This window comes from Hydra viridissima, unplaced genomic scaffold (assembly GCF_058129835.1).
Source record: "Hydra viridissima isolate aposymbiotic clone 2 unplaced genomic scaffold, HvirCarnegie_v1 scaffold_10, whole genome shotgun sequence".
In the NCBI taxonomy this organism is placed as follows: domain Eukaryota; kingdom Metazoa; phylum Cnidaria; class Hydrozoa; order Anthoathecata; family Hydridae; genus Hydra; species Hydra viridissima.
In genome coordinates this window covers 1,406,141-1,422,986 of record NW_028324309.1, presented here as the reverse complement: position 1 = coordinate 1,422,986, position 16,846 = coordinate 1,406,141, and the positions used below count along the sequence as shown (strand labels likewise).

The following is a 16,846-nucleotide window of genomic DNA, read 5'->3' as shown; positions in this document are numbered from 1 at the left end:
AGTCGGTGGGGGTGATTCTCATGAGGATTATTGCGAAAAAATGAGAAATTTCGAAACTTTAAATCACGCAATGTTTCCGACCTCGAACAGAAACATATCTCCGTACTTGATTTTAGCTTATTTCAGTGGATGAGAAAAAAATTACTGAGATTTTCATATGTGTAAAACTTGAATTAATGAAATATTTTCTCTCACAAGACGCAAATGACGTTAACGACGAACGTCATATGTAACTTTGTTTTTTATATTTTTTATATGCATTTCTAATAAAGCACATTTCTAATATTAATTATTCACTTGAGAATCTTAACAAGAAACTTAATTTTTAATCTCTTTGATGAAATTTTAAAAAGATTGCGCAGCTACTATGGATGGAGTTTCTTGTCGCAGTGTAGAGATAATGCTTGTCACAGTTTTACAAAGATTTCAATTTTTCAGTTGAATACAAGATTAATAGAAAATTTTAAAAACTTAAAACTGATTTTAAAGTCAACTTTTTGATAACTGTTATCTTTCTATTACCCAAATCTCCTGCAGGTCGTCAGGGGATTCTTTTTTATTTTGGTCATAAAAATGTTATTTAAAATACAACAAAAAAATTTTTTAAAGTCTATAATTTGAAAGCTATAATCACATTATGCAAATAAAAATGTGACAACCAACACCTCACAGTATGACAACCAACTCATCGGGTGACTTGTTTGTTATACAGACGAGATTTTTACAAAAATTTGTTTCATTCGCTTTCATAAAATCTTTATCGAAATTATCATAACTCAAGTAATCACCAATAAATAAATTATCATAATTAAAGTAATCAACTTCATACAAACTTTGACTTTGTTTTAATAAAAAATGCTATTTGCTATCTAAAAAACCTCCTCAATTGACTTTGACATTTATTTATTTCTAACTGATTTAAAAAAGTAAATAGTATAACTGGGTTACAATGTATTTACAATATTTAGTCTTTCTAATACCGTTCGTTCTGATATTTACATAATAATGTAAACACTAATTTGATAATAAATATAGTATATTAATCGAGCCTTTTCCCTGATAAATCACAACAAAAGAAGCGAGACAAAAGTTCTCGCTTCTGGAATTTTTTTTTCATTTTCTGGAAATGAAGAAATACTTCCGCTACCTTAAGTGTTTTTATTTCATTTTTATTATTTTTTACGAACGAAGCATAAGCAGTTTCTATTGGTTACCTTAAATCTAGGTTACGTGGACATGTTATTCAAACTAACGATTAAAATCTTGATTAATTTAATGCAGATGTCTTCTTGAACTTAAATATAGTATATAAATAGTCATTAATTGAAGAACGTGCGACAAGTTTCCACATGAATTGCCGTTATTAAGTTTTAGTCACAGGATTAACCGCGTGATTCACCCAAAAATTGATAAATGATTAATACAAATGTTTCCTTGGCGCTTGTTTTCGCTCCGTTGGTTACTTGCAGGTTGGTAAAATTAAAACGGAATGAGAGAGAGATTTCTAAATAGAAAAGGTTCCCGGCAAAATTATTTCAGACGTGTTGTCGAATAAAACATTTTACTCTACCAAACGTCTTCAGCATCACTTAACCACCTTCATCACCTTTTAACAAAAAAATATACAACCTGTTAAATGTTTCTATGTGCATGACTTATTTATCAACAAAGTTTTTCGATTGAGATATATCAACGTATACAATTTTTGGCTTTTCTACGCATCACATTCCAGCTGACAACCGTTTAAAAGATTTATTTGAACACTGTAGCATGACTCATCACAACATTTGAATTTCGCTTTTAATATAAAATTTACACCTGATTATTTTTTATAAAGTTCTTTTTGCTGAACAAGTACTGACGCATTTCAGACGAAGAAGAGGCAAACCATCCTAAACAGACCAAGTAAAAAATTTCCCAAAAATGGCAAAGTGAGTTTAAAAAAGATATTCCTCAATTTAAAATATCTTTTGTCATGATGAATATCAGTTTTAAAAAAAACAACCATATTTAAAATGTGTTTTATATGATGAAATCTATTTTAATGTTAAATGTATAGTTTGCATTATAACGATATTAATGTAACGTCATAAGATGTTTCAAGTTTCAATTATAAGCAATGCTGCGTAAGTTTATCAATATTGGTCAACTTTAATAACCCTAACATATGGTCAAATATTCTTTGGTTACAACCGGTATAGCTTTTATGCCGAAACAGGAAAGTCATCCAGATTATTAGTGACTGAGACTTGCAATAGTTTTTATTCTTTCTTAAAAGAATCAAAACGAATGGGTGACATACACACTCGATGGTTTAATAAAAGCAGAAAATATTGTTTGGATGGACAAGAGAAGCGTTTACAATGCTTTTTTTTTTTTTTTTGGCTAAGAAAGTCAAAAAATTTGTTCTCGATCGTTCTTCATCATTTTCTTGATTCCTTTTTTTTCTTTTCTTTTCTTTTTTTTTTTTTTTGAGAAATCAAAATTTTAATTTAAACTTGTTTAAGAAAAAATATTCATGAAGTGTAAAAACTGATGCGATCCAAATGAAAGTCACCATCTTTCTTTTTTATATGAAAATGATACTATTTTTTTATATATATATTTATATTTATTTATATTTTTTTATATTTAAATAATATAAATATATATATAAAAAATATATATTTATATTATTTAAATATAAAAATATAAATATATATTTTTTATATATATATTTATATATAAATATATATATAAAAATATATTTTTTAATTTTCTTTATAGCATAATGAAGATGAGCTGCTTTATCTTGGCTTTTCTGTTAATTGTTAATTTTAAAGTAATCGATGGAAAAAAAAAACGTAAATACAAAAATCTATTTATGTTATAAACTAATCGTCGGCGTTTAATAAACTAATCGTCGGCGTTTTGTTTCTTCCCGAATAACAACGAATAAAGTACAGATACCTACATCAGTCTTTTGATATAAATCAAATTTAAAATTAATTTTCATAATTAGTAATAATCATAATCGAATTTAAAGTTAATTTTCATAACTAGTAATAATCATAATCGAATTTAAAATTAATTTTCATAATTAGACATAAAAAGTCTTAAGAAAAATACAGCTATCCTTCATATATTTTATGTTATCTTGTTATTTTTCAAAAACAACTTTACTTTGTTGCTGGACGAAAAAAATTTTCTCAAACAAAACCTTTGGCTATTTAAAAATCATAAGAAGATCCATTTTAAAAAGCTTCAGAAAAATTGACTTTTTAGACTGATATAGAAGTTTTTACTTTATTCATTATTATAAGTTATTTTAAAAAAACACCACCCATCTCTATCGTCCTTTTACAGACTGTTGTAATAATTAATGATATGATTGAAACTATAGCATTAATATAATTTTAATTCCCAGGTGGAAAGGGAGCCATTTTTAAAAGTAAGTTACTTATTTGCTACTTTTGAGCGTTTATTAAATTTAATTTGCAGAGAAAGAATATTTACGAAATAGATGCATATACAGCGGTGGCCAAAAATTAAAGACCACTCATTTTTTAGTTGGTTTCTTAATCTTTAAATTAAAATTAAGAAGATTCTAATTGACATATTAAATTTTTTTTTTTTTTAATATCTTGTTAATTAAAACATACGGATTAAAGTGGTATAATTATTTAAATCTAATTCTAATTAAATAGCGTTTAACTTATTAAAAAACTGATGAGTACTTATAAATCTTCTTTAAATAAATTAGACAAAATTTAACGACCACTTTCAAATCTTTAATTTGCACTTATTAAAAATAATAATCCATTATTTTTTTAAACTGTCTTAATTGCTTATTACGTTGGCTATAAAATAAAATGTCGAAACCTGAGTTTCGATATCAAATAAACATTTATTTTTTGAATTGCAATAAGGATATAAAAATATTGCAAAAATGCGTGTAAAGATCGAAGAAAAAGACAGATACGCGGCTCTTGTATTAAAAGAAGAAGGCTATAGCATCAGACAAATAGCAGAAAAGCGCGGAAGGTCTCACTCTTGCATTATTAACATAATTCAACGATACAAAGAGACCCGGTCAATTAATGATCGTCATAGGACTGTACGCAATAAAATTTCAAATGACCGTGATGTTCGCTCGTTAGTGAGATTAATGAAAGAAAATAGACAAGCATCATCTACAGACTTGTCTACGAAATGGACACTGTCAAATGGTCTGAAAGCAAGCCCTAGAACTGTGCGAAGGGTCCTCCACAATTTAAATTATTTATGGCGTGCTGCTGCAAAAAAACCACGCTTAAATAAAAAAACAAAAATTTGCAAGGAAAGAGTGGTGCAAACTACATAAAAATTGGTCACCAGATCAGTGGAGTCGTGTGGTCTTTAGTGATGAAATGAACGTTGAGGTAGACAACAGAAAAGGTCGCGTAATTTTGCGTAGACTTCCAAGCAAACGGTTCAATGAATCATGCATTTTGAAACGAACAAAACAAGGCAGTGGTTCAATAGGCATTTGGGCCTGTATGAGTGCCTGTGGAGTTGGCGTTTTTCATTTATTCGATGGTAGACTCAACAAAGAAAGGTACATCGAAATTTTGGAAAACTCACTTATTCCTAGCATTGATTTATGGCAGTTGCAAGATGGATTTATTTTCCAGCAAGATAATGCGTCGTGTCATAAAGCGCATGTTGTTAGCGATTGGTTCAATTCTAATAAAATTCAAGTGCTTCTATGGCCTGCCAATAGTCCAGACTTGAATCCAATAGAGAATTTATGGTCGTGGCTTGATCAAAAGCTTGGTAAAGAACAACTTTACAATTTGGAAGATTTGAAATCTTCTATCTCTCATCATTTGAAAAATGTGCCTGATGAAGTAATCAAAACTTTAATGAATTCAATGCCAGATCGAGTACAAGAGTGCTTGAAAACAAATGGAGGAACAACACGTTTCTAAATTATTTTTTTATTGCTTTTTGAAATATTTTTGAAACTGGTCTTAAAATTTTGTCCAATTTTTTTTCCCATTTATATTTTTTACTAGTCAGTTTTTTAATTTTTTAACATTATTTTGTAAAAAAATTATAAATTCTTTTATAATAAATATAAAATACAATAAAAATTCTTTCTATAAATGTTTTTCTTTTTTTGATACCTTTTTGCAACCACATAAATTTTGATTTTCTTATTAGAGCTTTTTTTTTATATTTATTTTTCTCAATTTATATTTTAATTACTAGAGGCAAATCATCACCATTTGAATAGTAAGTTATTTGTTAGCTATTTTTGAGTGTTTTTAAAATTAATTTTTCATGTATATAACAAATAAAATGATAACAACTGCACGTAACACACGAGCTTTGATTGTCTCATGAGAGTGAAATTTACTCTTTTGCAAATCTTTTTACTTCAAATATTTTTTATAATTTAACTTAATTTAACTTAATATAACTTCAAATATTTTTTACAATTTTTTTTTTCACAAAATCTCGTCATTAAACTGTTAAAAACTAAATATATGATAAAAAGGCACTTTTTTTTTAAACAAAATGAACCATTACGTTTTCAGAAACTAGTCACGCTCATTCAATAAAACCTACGAAATCCGGTGAGTCAAATTATTTTCTGTTTAAAATTAAAAGAAATGAAATTGAAAACATTATTTTATCTTAGAACTTTGATTACACAATTTTTTTTTTATCTTTAAATTTTTCAAGAACGTTTATTCGGAAATTTTGTTTTTTTAAGTTGAAGGGAAAGGATCTGATTCAATAAGACCATCGAAGTCTGGTAAGCAGTCTTTTTAATCAGATGATATTGCTTGAATTGCTTTCGATGTGTTTTTTGCACTTTTTTTTCGATGAAAGCATCGCAGAAACAAAACTGAGACACTATTTTTTTTTTCAATTATTCTTTTGTTAACCAGAAGAATGTTCTGCTTTTTTCTCTTTAACATATTAACATAATGCAAACTTATTTTATTTCTAGTTGTAATTCAAGCGTCAGCTGCTTACGGTAAATTTACAGCGTTTATTTATTGAGATATTTAAACACAAAAAGAAAATAACGAATGATATTTAAAAAGTAGAAACTTAAATTTGAATCAGAACAAAGAGGATATTGTTCAAATACACTTATATTCTCTAGATCATGAAGATAATTTTCATCGTTAAGACATTCATCAGTTTTATTCTATTAGCAAATTATTCAAACAGATTTTTATTTTCTAGATCCTAAACACAGTGATAAACATTAAGACAGTCATCTTTAAGAAGACAGTGATCATTATGAAAACAAGAGTTTTTAAGCTTGCATTTTATTATATATTTCTGACGTATTTACAATTTAATATTTGTTTGATAACTATGATTTACTTTTATCATAAACGCTTATTTAATAACTATGATATTACTATTTAATATCTATTTAATAACTATGTCTTTGCTTGAAATAAAGTACATTAGAATTGATTTGAAGTAATGATTCATCAACTGAATCCAATAGATCCCACGCGTGTGATGGTATGATTTCGTTTACGCGAGTAATTAAAGCTTAACATTTCTTTGCATTTCATTTTTTTTGAAAATGTTGAGTATTGATTAATAATAAGTTTAGCAGAATTATTTTCTGTTTTCTTTTTTACTCCAAGGAACTATATTTATTGTTGCTAGGCACAAGTTTCCAAAAAATTATAAAGTGGAACAAAATATATTTTTTGTAATTACTTTTTCTCTCTCTCTCTTATAATTCCCCTCACCACCCTTCCCTCCACCTTCCACTTTCACACCTCCCACCTTTCTTTCCTTTTTCAGACCCTATAGTGGGCCAGAATGATCAAAATTAATGACTCATCACATAGAAGATTTAAAGACCACTTTTTGCTCGATACACTAATTTGAAAGTTGTAGTTTCAATTGTAATATTTATTTTAATTTCTGGTTTCTTTGGAACCAGATTTTTTTTAGTTACAAATGGAATAAATAGATTTTTGAATAACTTTTTATCTGTCTTTTAACCCACCAACTTTGAATAACAATTAGACAGATAATTAATGCTTTAGCAATAATAAAAAAACAAAAAATTGTGCGGAAAACTTTGACCCTTTGAAAATTACATCAACAGTTTGTAAAACAATAATATAGTGCGGAGAAAATTGTTTGAATAATTGCAAAACGTCTAAAGGAAATATGTTATGATTTGTTTGCCGTAATGTTGACTTATGCAGTGATGAAAAAAGGAGTCTATTGATCAGATCAAAATTCGTTGCTCCACTGAATGATTTTAAAGTTCATTTCTTTTTATAAGTCTTATGGGATTAATTCAATTAGAGTTTTATATTTAAATAATTTTGATTTTGTTGAATGTTGTTTGCATTTGAGATGATGTTGTAAACTTGAACTTTTTCCGTTTTCAAGAGTTTTATTTAAGTTGTTATTATTATTTTTTGATAAGGCACTTTGCACTGTTTTTGCATAAATAACTTTTTGGAACAGCTGAAAAACTCTTCTATTGACTTTGACATTTATTTCAAACTGATTTTAAAAAATGAGCAGCATAACTATAATAAATATACTTTGATAATAAAATATAGTATATTAAACGAGCCTTTTCCCTAATTAATCACAACAGAAGATACATGGCACAGCGTTCTTACTCATATATCTTATTCATCTTATTATTACAAAATCTTAAAGTTTAAATTTTTAGGTCACTCTTTAATTACGTGCCATAGAAAACTTGTACTAGTGAAAAAAACTCGAGTGAAGTTTTACCGTCCGAATATAAGGAATGACCACAAGTTCAGCGAGACAAATTCTAAATTTTCATTTACACATTCTGGAAATGAAAAAAATACTTTTCTTTCTTTTAGTGCTACTTTATCTTCCTTTTTTTTTTTTTTTTTTTTTAATCAACGAAGCATAAACAGTTTCTATTGGTTATCTTAAACCTAGGTTGCGTGAACTTGTTTTCCAAACTAACGATTCAAACGTTGATTAATTTAACGCAAATGTCTTCTTGAACTTAAATAATCATTCATTTAAAAACGTGCGACAAGTCCCAACACGATTTACCATTAATGAGTTTTAGCCACAGGATTTATCGCGTTATTCACCAAAAATATAATAAATTTTTCTTTGGCGCATATTTTCACTGAATTGGTTTCTTCTACGTTAGTAAAATTAAAATGGCATGAGAGAGAGATATTTGCTTATTCGTCATAGTTTTTGGGGGCACAAAAATGGAAACCTGTTCAAATATATACTAAACAAAAAAGACTCTTGTCAAAATCATTCCCGATGAGTTGTCGAATAAAACACTTTATTTTACCAAACGTCTTCAGCATCACTCAACCATCATCATCTTTTTTTTTTTAAAAAAAAAAACTTAGAACTTATTTAAGCTTTCTATGTGCATAACTTATTTACCAACAATGTTTTCTAACTGAAATTCTGAAGATTTATTTGATATTTTGAACACTGCGGCAAGGCTCATCACAACATTTAAATTTCATTTTAAATTCATAATTTAAGTCTAATTATATTTTCTAAAATTCCCTTTTTGTTGCCCTTTTTTTTTGTTTGTTTCCTTAATTTGATAGATTGTTAACGTCTATCGAACGAAATTTAAATGAAAGAAATTTTACTCTCGCAGGTGATTGGTTTTTATAGTTTCGGAACCTTTGCTTAAGTTTGAAACGCATGCGCGATATTGAAACTTTTTTTATCAATATAACGGAATCAAAAATATTATTTTCCTTAAAAGAAAGAAAGAATTTTTTTGTTTAAGCAGCAGCTGCAATCAGATTCATCACTTGAATTCACTCGCTCATTAATTAAATTCCTCGCTCCCGTTTTCGAAAGTACGGCGGCATTTATGTAATCATATTTTCTCTTTAAAAATAACGTTAGAAAGACGAAAGATTGGGGATGGAATCCACAAAAAATTGTGCAGCGAAGCACGTTAACAAATAACTAATTTAAAATCCATATATTTAAACAAATAGAAACCATGTATGTTGAGTTTATGAAACCAACGTAATATAGACCATAAATGATTTATTTTATTACGTAACTTTTGAACTATGTAAATACCTGAAACAGTTATGCATAACTACTCTCAAGCAAAGATTTGGATCCTGAAGCATTTCAGACGAAGAAGAGGCAAACCATCTTAAACAGACCAAGTAAAAAATTTCCAAAAAATGGCGAGGTGAGTTTAAAAAATATATTCCTCAATGTAAAATATCGTTTGTCATGATGAATATCAACTGTAAAAAAAAAGTAGTTATATTTATAATATGTTTTATATACTACTATTAAAATAATTATTCTATCAAAATAATTTTTTTAAATTTTCATTATTAAGTGTATAATTTGTTCAATCACAATATTAAAGTATACGTCATAATATACGTCATACGTCATAAGATGTTTCAACTGTCAATTATGAGAATTGCTCCGTAAGGTTATCAATATGGGTCAACTGTAATAACCCTAAAATAGGGTCAAATACTCTTTGGTTACCACCGGTGTAAACAGGATGGCTATTCAGATTATTAATGAGTGAGACTTGCAATTTTTATTCTTTCTTAAAAGTATTGAAAGGAATGGGTGACATTCACACTCGATGATTTAATAAAAGCAGAAAATATTGTTTGGATGGACGAGAGAAAAGTTTATAAAGCTCCTTTTTAATTCAAAAACGTTTTCCTCGATTGTTCTTAATCATGTACGAGATTTTGATCTCTTGAGAAATCAGAATTTAACCTAAACTTACTTAAGAAAAAATGTTCATAAAATACAAATGTTGATGCAATTCCTCAGCAGGTCACCATCTTTTGATTTACATAAAGAAGATGATATTATTTTTAATTTTGTTTATAGCATAATGAAGATGAGTTGCTTTATCTTGGCTTTTCTGTTGATTGTTAATTTTGAAGAAATCGCAGGAGGTAAATTTAAAGTTTTTAAATCTATTTATGTTTTAAACTAAACGTCAGCGTTTTGCTTTTCCCATTGTTTATTATAACGAATTATAACGAATATAATTATAAGAATTATGTCGAGTTACATAGAATTATACTCTTTATACTAATTATACTGTATTATTATAACTATACTATAATTATACTAATTATACAAAAATAACGAATAATATATCATTTGATATATTATTCGTCATTTATGAATAATATCCATCATTTGAAAATAAATCTGAATTTAAAAAAAATATTCATAATTTAGACATAAAAAGTCATAAGAAAAATTGCAATCCCTCGCATACCTTATTCTATTTTGTTTCAACACTTCAAGACGTTGCGCAAAAATTGAGATTTGATTAAATCCGTTAAACTTATTTTTCAAAAATAACCAAACTGAACGCATTTACACCAACGAATTTAAACTTACCACACTAAAACTTATCACACTAAAACTTATCACACTAAAAACTTCAAGACTTCTTCAACATTTCTTTTAATTCAACATTTCAATTTTGCGCAACTTCAAGACGTTGCGCAAAATTGAAACTCGATTAAATACGTTTTTCAAAAATAACCAAACTCAACGAATATAAACATGTCACATCAAAAACCTTTTTATGCACTTTTAAAAGCATAAGTATTCCTTATTTAGTAAACTTCAGGAAATTTGACTTTAAAAGATTGAAATAGAAGTTTTTAATTTTTTATTCGTTATTGTAAGTTATTAACAGAAAAGCCAAACATCGATACTTATTTTAAATCATCATCGATTTTTGTCATCCATCTTTGTCGTTCTTTTACAAGCTGTTGTAACCACTTAATGATATAATTAAAGCTGTAACATTTATATGATTTTAATCACTAGGAGGAGATCGAGGCAATTTCAAAAGTAAGTTATTTTCTAGCTTTTTTTAAGGGTTTTTAAATTTATCTTGCAGTTGAAAAATATTTACGAAATAGATACATATAACAAATAAAATGATAATCAGTGCAAGTAGAATATATGAGTTTGTGGATTCATCGAGTCCTGTTTAGGATTAGTCGAGTCTGTTTAGGATTAATGTACTGTAATTGTTTTAGATATACAAAAATTGTAAAAACGAATGAAAAACGTGGATTGTTAAATTGGAAAAAAAAAAAAATAATAAAATAACGGTGGTATGAATCAAAATATTAAAAAGTTAAAAACATAAAAATTTGTTGATGTTTTTTGTTTTTTTTTCTACATATCCGTAATTTTTTATTTTATTTACAAGATGGAACTCGAGACCATTCCATAAGTAAGTTATCTTTTTCATTTCTATTTTTCTTTTTTTACAATTTTTTATTTTTCACAAAAGCTTGTGATCATGTTTTTCAAAATTAAATCGATGATAAAAGTTTTGTTTTACATATCCGTAATTTTTTATTTTATTTACAAGATGGAACTCGAGACCATTCCATAAGTAAGTTATCTTTTTCATTTCTTTTTTTCTTTTTTTACAATTTTTTATTTTTCACAAAAGCTTGTGATCATGTTTTTCAAAATTAAATCGATGATAAAAGTTTTGTTTTACATATCCGTAATTTTTTATTTTATTTACAAGATGGAACTCGAGACCATTCCATAAGTAAGTTATCTTTTTCATTTCTTTTTTTCTTTTTTTACAATTTTTTATTTTTCACAAAAGCTTGTGATCATGTTTTTCAAAATTAAATCGATGATAAAAGTTTTGTTTTACATATCCGTAATTTTTTATTTTATTTACAAGATGGAACTCGAGACCATTCCATAAGTAAGTTATTTTTTTCAAATCTATTTTTCTTTTTTTACAATTTTTTGTTTTTCACAAAAGCTTGTGATTATATTTTTCAAAATTAAATCGATGATAAAAGTTACACTTTTAAATCAAATTGAGACATTTCGTTTTTAGAACCTGGACATAATGAATCAATAAGCCCATCGAGTAAGTCAAATTATTTTCAAATTATTTTAAAAATTAAAAGAAATAAAAGAACGACTATATTACTTTATCTAAGAATTTTGATTGCAAAAATACTATTTCTTTTATCTTTCAATTTTTCATGAAAATTCAATCGAAATTTTTTTTTTAGTTGAGGGAAAAAGATCTCATTCAATCAGAACATCGAAATCCAGTGAGAAGCTTTTTTTTAATCAGATTTTATTGTTTGTATATCGACGTGTTTTTTTATACTTTTATTTCTATAGTAACATTGGAGAAACAAAAGCGAGACAAATTTTTTTAGATTAAACTTATTTAATCAGATTAATGTTCTCATTCTTAACATGGCTTAAACTGATGATTATTCTTATTTTAATTACCAGTCGAAATTCAAGCGTCAGTTGCCAAAGGTAATTTTGCAGTACTTTTTTTTCTTCCTAGATCGTAAACTCAATCATCATCCTTAAAGCATTCATCATTAAGACAGTCATCATTAAGAAGACAGTGATAATTGAGAAGACAATAGTTGTTAGGCTTGCATTTCATCATTTTTATTTCTTACGCATTTATTATCTAATATTTATTTAACATTTCTTCGCACGCTATATGTAAATGCAGGATATTTATCAATAATAAATCGAGCAGAACAATTTTCTTTTTTCTTTCTTACTCTGAGGAACTTTATTTATTGTTACTAAGTCAAGACTCCAAACAATTAATAAAGCGGAGCAAAATATATTTTTTAGAACTACCTTTTCTCTTTTTCTCTCCCCTGACACGATTCTCACCTCCTTTCACTCCTCCCATACCTCGTTCTTTTTCCAAACTGGTCAAAACATTTTGTGCGATCACAACCTGTTTTCTTTCGCTCATATTACGACCTAAATAAGTAAATATTAACTTGCGATATTCACAATTATACTACAAATTATAAAGTATTATACATAAATAAAGTTTTTAGTTTTGAAAAAATAGAAAGTGAAAAGTAAAACAACAATAGACCGATAACATTAATAAGATCACCTGCATCATCAGCATCATCCTTATTAAAAATTGCATAAAGAAATTAATGTTGTACCAGTGATCCAAACACAGTTTTAAATTAAATTATTTTTTTATTGAAGCCATCAATTGATTTAACATTGGTAACATTATTATTGCTATTTATCATTAGTTTATTCATTATTATCTAGCCCATTCACTCTGTAGAACTGACATCAATAAATGTAAAATGTCATACATTTTATTATATGACATTTTAATTAGTTAGGCTATTGATAAATTCTTTCCTACACTTTGAGTAAAGCCCATTCAGCAATCACGAATCAAACTTCCCTTTGATTTTGCTAAAAGCCTGTAAGGTTTGTGGCAGGATAAAGTTCAGTCACCACATTGGAATAAAAAGAAAATTCAGAGAAATTCAATGATCTTTTTTTATAGGCCAGACTTCTTTGCAATGTCACAAGACATCATTAGCACATTATTTTAAAAAACATCCGGATTGATTAGCTATAATTGTTAGGTAACATCAAATCGCCCGGTCCATTTAACTATACTTTTCAGATTGCTAATTTAATTTTTAAAGCGCACATAAAATTATTGGGGGGGGGGGGGGTGAATCTGGCCTGGCCTCCGTAAATTTCTTTATTCACATCTTTTGACGCTGACCTTAAAACACCCACATATGCATATTTAGAGAACAAGTCTTATACTTCTTGCATGCTGTTCAATTGCATGATGTTTAATTTCATAGCAATATTCATTATTCAATTACATGGTTATAATCTTGTATACGTAATAAATCTAAGTTGTAAAAGATAATGAATCCAATGTCACTTTAAAAGTCATTTTCCTTTTTTTTTTTTTTTTTTTTTTTTTTTTTTTTTTTAATTGACTTTAAATATTAGTACCTTTATTGAATTAAAAATAGAAATATTTTTCAATTTTACAAAACAGATATTTCTACAATTTTTTTTTATTGTAACTTTTTAATGGAATCCAAAAAGTTTTGACGTCCGGTCTGATTAAGATCTGATATAAAAATGTGTTCATTTATTCGTAAAAATATTTTATTAGTACTAATACTTTTACAAAAAAAAGCAGCACATTATTTACCAGACTTATTGACCTTGTGACGATGGTAGAGATAGAATTTATCAGACTTATAAATGTCATGTGCCATTGTCATCATCGTCATTCTCGTCTCGTGCCAAGGTTAATCAATCTGATAAATAACGTGCTGCGTTTTTTTGTAAAAATTTTTTAATAGATATGTCTGATTGATTATTTAAACAGTCAGTAAGGAAGAGCGGGGTTAGTTGCTACAAGGATTATTGTGAAAAAGTGAGAAATTTTTAAACTTTGAAAACCATACAAGGTTGTAAAGAAACACATCTCCATACTTGATTGTAGATCGTTTCAGTATTAAGGAAAAAAGTTATTCACATCTTCATATGAGTAAGTAAAATTTATATCACTTAATTAAATATTTTCTCTAACAAGACGTCAATGATATTAATGACGTACGTCAAATGTAACGTTATGCATTACATTTTCAATGTAGATTTTTTAAGATTGATTATTCACTTTAAAACCTCAGTAAAATAAGAAACTTAATTGTTAATCACTTTGAAGTAAATATACAGAGATTGCGTAACTTCAATGGATGGAGTTGCTTGTCACAATGCAACGGTGATGCTTGGTCACACTTTTACAAAGGTTTCACTTTTTGTGTTGAATGTAAATGAAACTTATATTTAAAACTTTTTTAGCTGAGCCACAAATAAAACTTATTTTTTTAGTTGAGCCATGTATGAAACTTATTTTTTAAGCCGCAAGTCAAATATCTGCCTATCTTATGGCCAGATAGTTGATACACAGGCTCAACTTACATTGCCTAAGTGTTGTCATTTTGAACAGTATACAATTTAGACTGCTCAAGAACACAATCGGTCAAGTTGGACAGCCTCTCAAATTGTGCACAAAAAATGATCAGAAGCAAATCGACATCTACCAATAAAATTACCGATGACCTTATAAAGTTACGATAATCTGTTCTAATATCAAAAGCAATCAACAAAGAGTACAACTCTTAGCTCATTAAAAAAGGTCGCGTCTAAAAACTGAAAGAATTCTTCCAACCTCTAGTAGTAGAACACTTCTTTCACTTTTTTGATCCACAGAATTAAAAAAAAAAAAAAAAGGGTGCAACACAAAGATCTTTTTAGAAACATTTTAAATTAACAAAACATTAACAGTAGAAAAAGTAAGCAGAACAAGATATATATTAACAAATAATAAAATATGATGATAAACGACGGAGTAAAAGAAAATATGCAAATAGATTTCAGAATGTTAGTTGCCTTTATTCGTCTTTTGACTATGCATCTCTAAGTTATTCCATCGACGCTGGGCTTTGTATAGTGTGTTGAAACTGTATTCAATCAACCACTTTATAAATTCTTCATGATTTATCATGAGTTTATCACCCATTTGGGTTTAACCAGATCGCATGAAAATTTTTTACGACTAATTTTAGTTTACAAATAGTTTTAGTTCAAAACCACCAGGTTTGGAACTAAAGTATTTTGGATCATGGTCTTGGAAATTTGTCTGTTGCAAATGGTCCACCTGTTGCAACATCAATTGGCGTGAAAAAAATGGAGTTGCTATGGCAGCTGGAACGCTTGATGGTGCAGCAGGTGTTTGCGGCAAAGGGAATGCAAACACTTCAACTTCAGATGTATCGATAACTCCGGGTGGTGGGGGGTGCATTTAGGGCAATATCATAAATCAACATTCAGCGATGAACCTCATGTATAAAATTGGATTGTTAATTAACTTATAAAGATAGAACTTTCAGCATCATACCAGCTACATAAAGAACATTAGAGGCACCGTAAATTTAGCAATATGCGTAAAAAAGAAAAAGCGGTGTTAGCTAAGTATAAAGTTGTGTTATTAGATTTTTCAGGAAACGAAAAACTTTTCTAATGATGCGATTCGAGTTGATGCAGAATTTATTGATTTGCAAAGGCCTATCTATAAATTCTACATCGAATTAAATTTCGAGATTTGAATTTTTAAAACATTCGAAAAGCTATCAACGATTGAATGGTTTAAAAACATTTTAGAAATAGGAGTGGAAGCAAAGCAAAAAGTTACAAATACTCAGCATGACTATTGAGTTGCGAGATTAACGCAATCTTTCCAGAGTAATTATTACAAAAATAATTAAAATACCAATAATTTTTTTATTTTAATTGACGTAATAGCTATCATGCCGAGTCCTGAATCATCTTGAAACGATTTAAACTTCCGAAGGAGAGTTCGTCATGTCTTAATTTTTTCTTTTCTGGCAATCGTGCGACATTGTCAGAAGAAATCCCATAGCCACCGCCACCAGGTGTAAGCATACGGTATAGATCCTAAATATAAGTAATTTGAGTTTAACAGCAATTTGCATGTAATAATTGTCGAAAATATATAAGTTTATTTTCTAAAAAATGTGATTGCAAAACAAGTACTCTTTCTAAGAAGAAAACTCACCCCAGCTTTAACAGGCACAGACGTTTTCGCACCAAGGTTTATGACGTAGCCATCCGCTGAAACTAACAAGTTCAATCCTTTCGCACCGGGTTCACCACCTGTTTAATTAAATTGAAATTTTAAATTAAACTTAAGTGTTGGCTGTTTTTTTCCAATGATATATAATATATACTAGATGTCTAACTTGCGGGATTTTATTAGACGAAAAGTGAAGCCGCCTTTTTTTTGTTTACAAATTGAACCCGCCATTTGTAAAAAGGGCAAAAACTATATCCGCCATTTGTAAAAAGGGCAAAAGCTATATCCGACGTGCGAAATAAAAGTTAAAAATGCATGTTTTTGCCCGAATTAGAAATGGCTTCCACGGCTTCACTTTTTGGA

At 28.0% G+C, this 16,846-nt stretch overlaps 1 protein-coding gene and 2 long non-coding RNA genes across 9 annotated transcripts in view; 2 read left to right on the top strand and 1 right to left on the bottom strand.

Moving 5' to 3' along the window:
• Positions 1 to 1,499: 1,499 nt before the first annotated feature.
• LOC149882544 (uncharacterized) lies at positions 1,500 to 6,462 on the top strand. Its single transcript, XR_016444560.1, has 8 exons — positions 1,500 to 1,931; positions 2,767 to 2,843; positions 3,407 to 3,430; positions 5,233 to 5,256; positions 5,562 to 5,600; positions 5,741 to 5,782; positions 5,981 to 6,007; positions 6,223 to 6,462. It is a non-coding gene; the product is annotated as an uncharacterized LOC149882544 (long non-coding RNA).
• Positions 6,463 to 9,062: 2,600 nt separating this feature from the next.
• On the top strand, positions 9,063 to 12,567 carry LOC149882543 (uncharacterized). 7 transcript variants are annotated; one of them, XR_016444552.1, is made up of 10 exons: positions 9,063 to 9,202; positions 9,877 to 9,944; positions 10,840 to 10,863; positions 11,231 to 11,254; positions 11,396 to 11,419; positions 11,561 to 11,584; positions 11,726 to 11,749; positions 11,888 to 11,920; positions 12,069 to 12,110; positions 12,359 to 12,567. It is a non-coding gene; the product is annotated as an uncharacterized LOC149882543 (long non-coding RNA). The 7 variants fall into 7 exon arrangements; XR_016444554.1 differs by lacking the exon at positions 11,231 to 11,254; XR_016444553.1 differs by lacking the exon at positions 11,396 to 11,419.
• Positions 12,568 to 16,095: 3,528 nt separating this feature from the next.
• Positions 16,096 to 16,846, bottom strand: part of LOC145193572 (5-oxoprolinase-like) — a 30,554-nt gene continuing 29,803 nt past the window's right edge. The window contains exons 38-39 of the mRNA XM_090065458.1: positions 16,466 to 16,563; positions 16,096 to 16,344 (exon numbers count right to left, since the gene is read on the bottom strand). Of these exons, the coding sequence (XP_089921584.1) occupies positions 16,195 to 16,344; positions 16,466 to 16,563 (248 nt within the window). The 3' untranslated portion in view covers positions 16,096 to 16,194. The remainder of the gene's footprint in view (positions 16,345 to 16,465; positions 16,564 to 16,846) is intronic.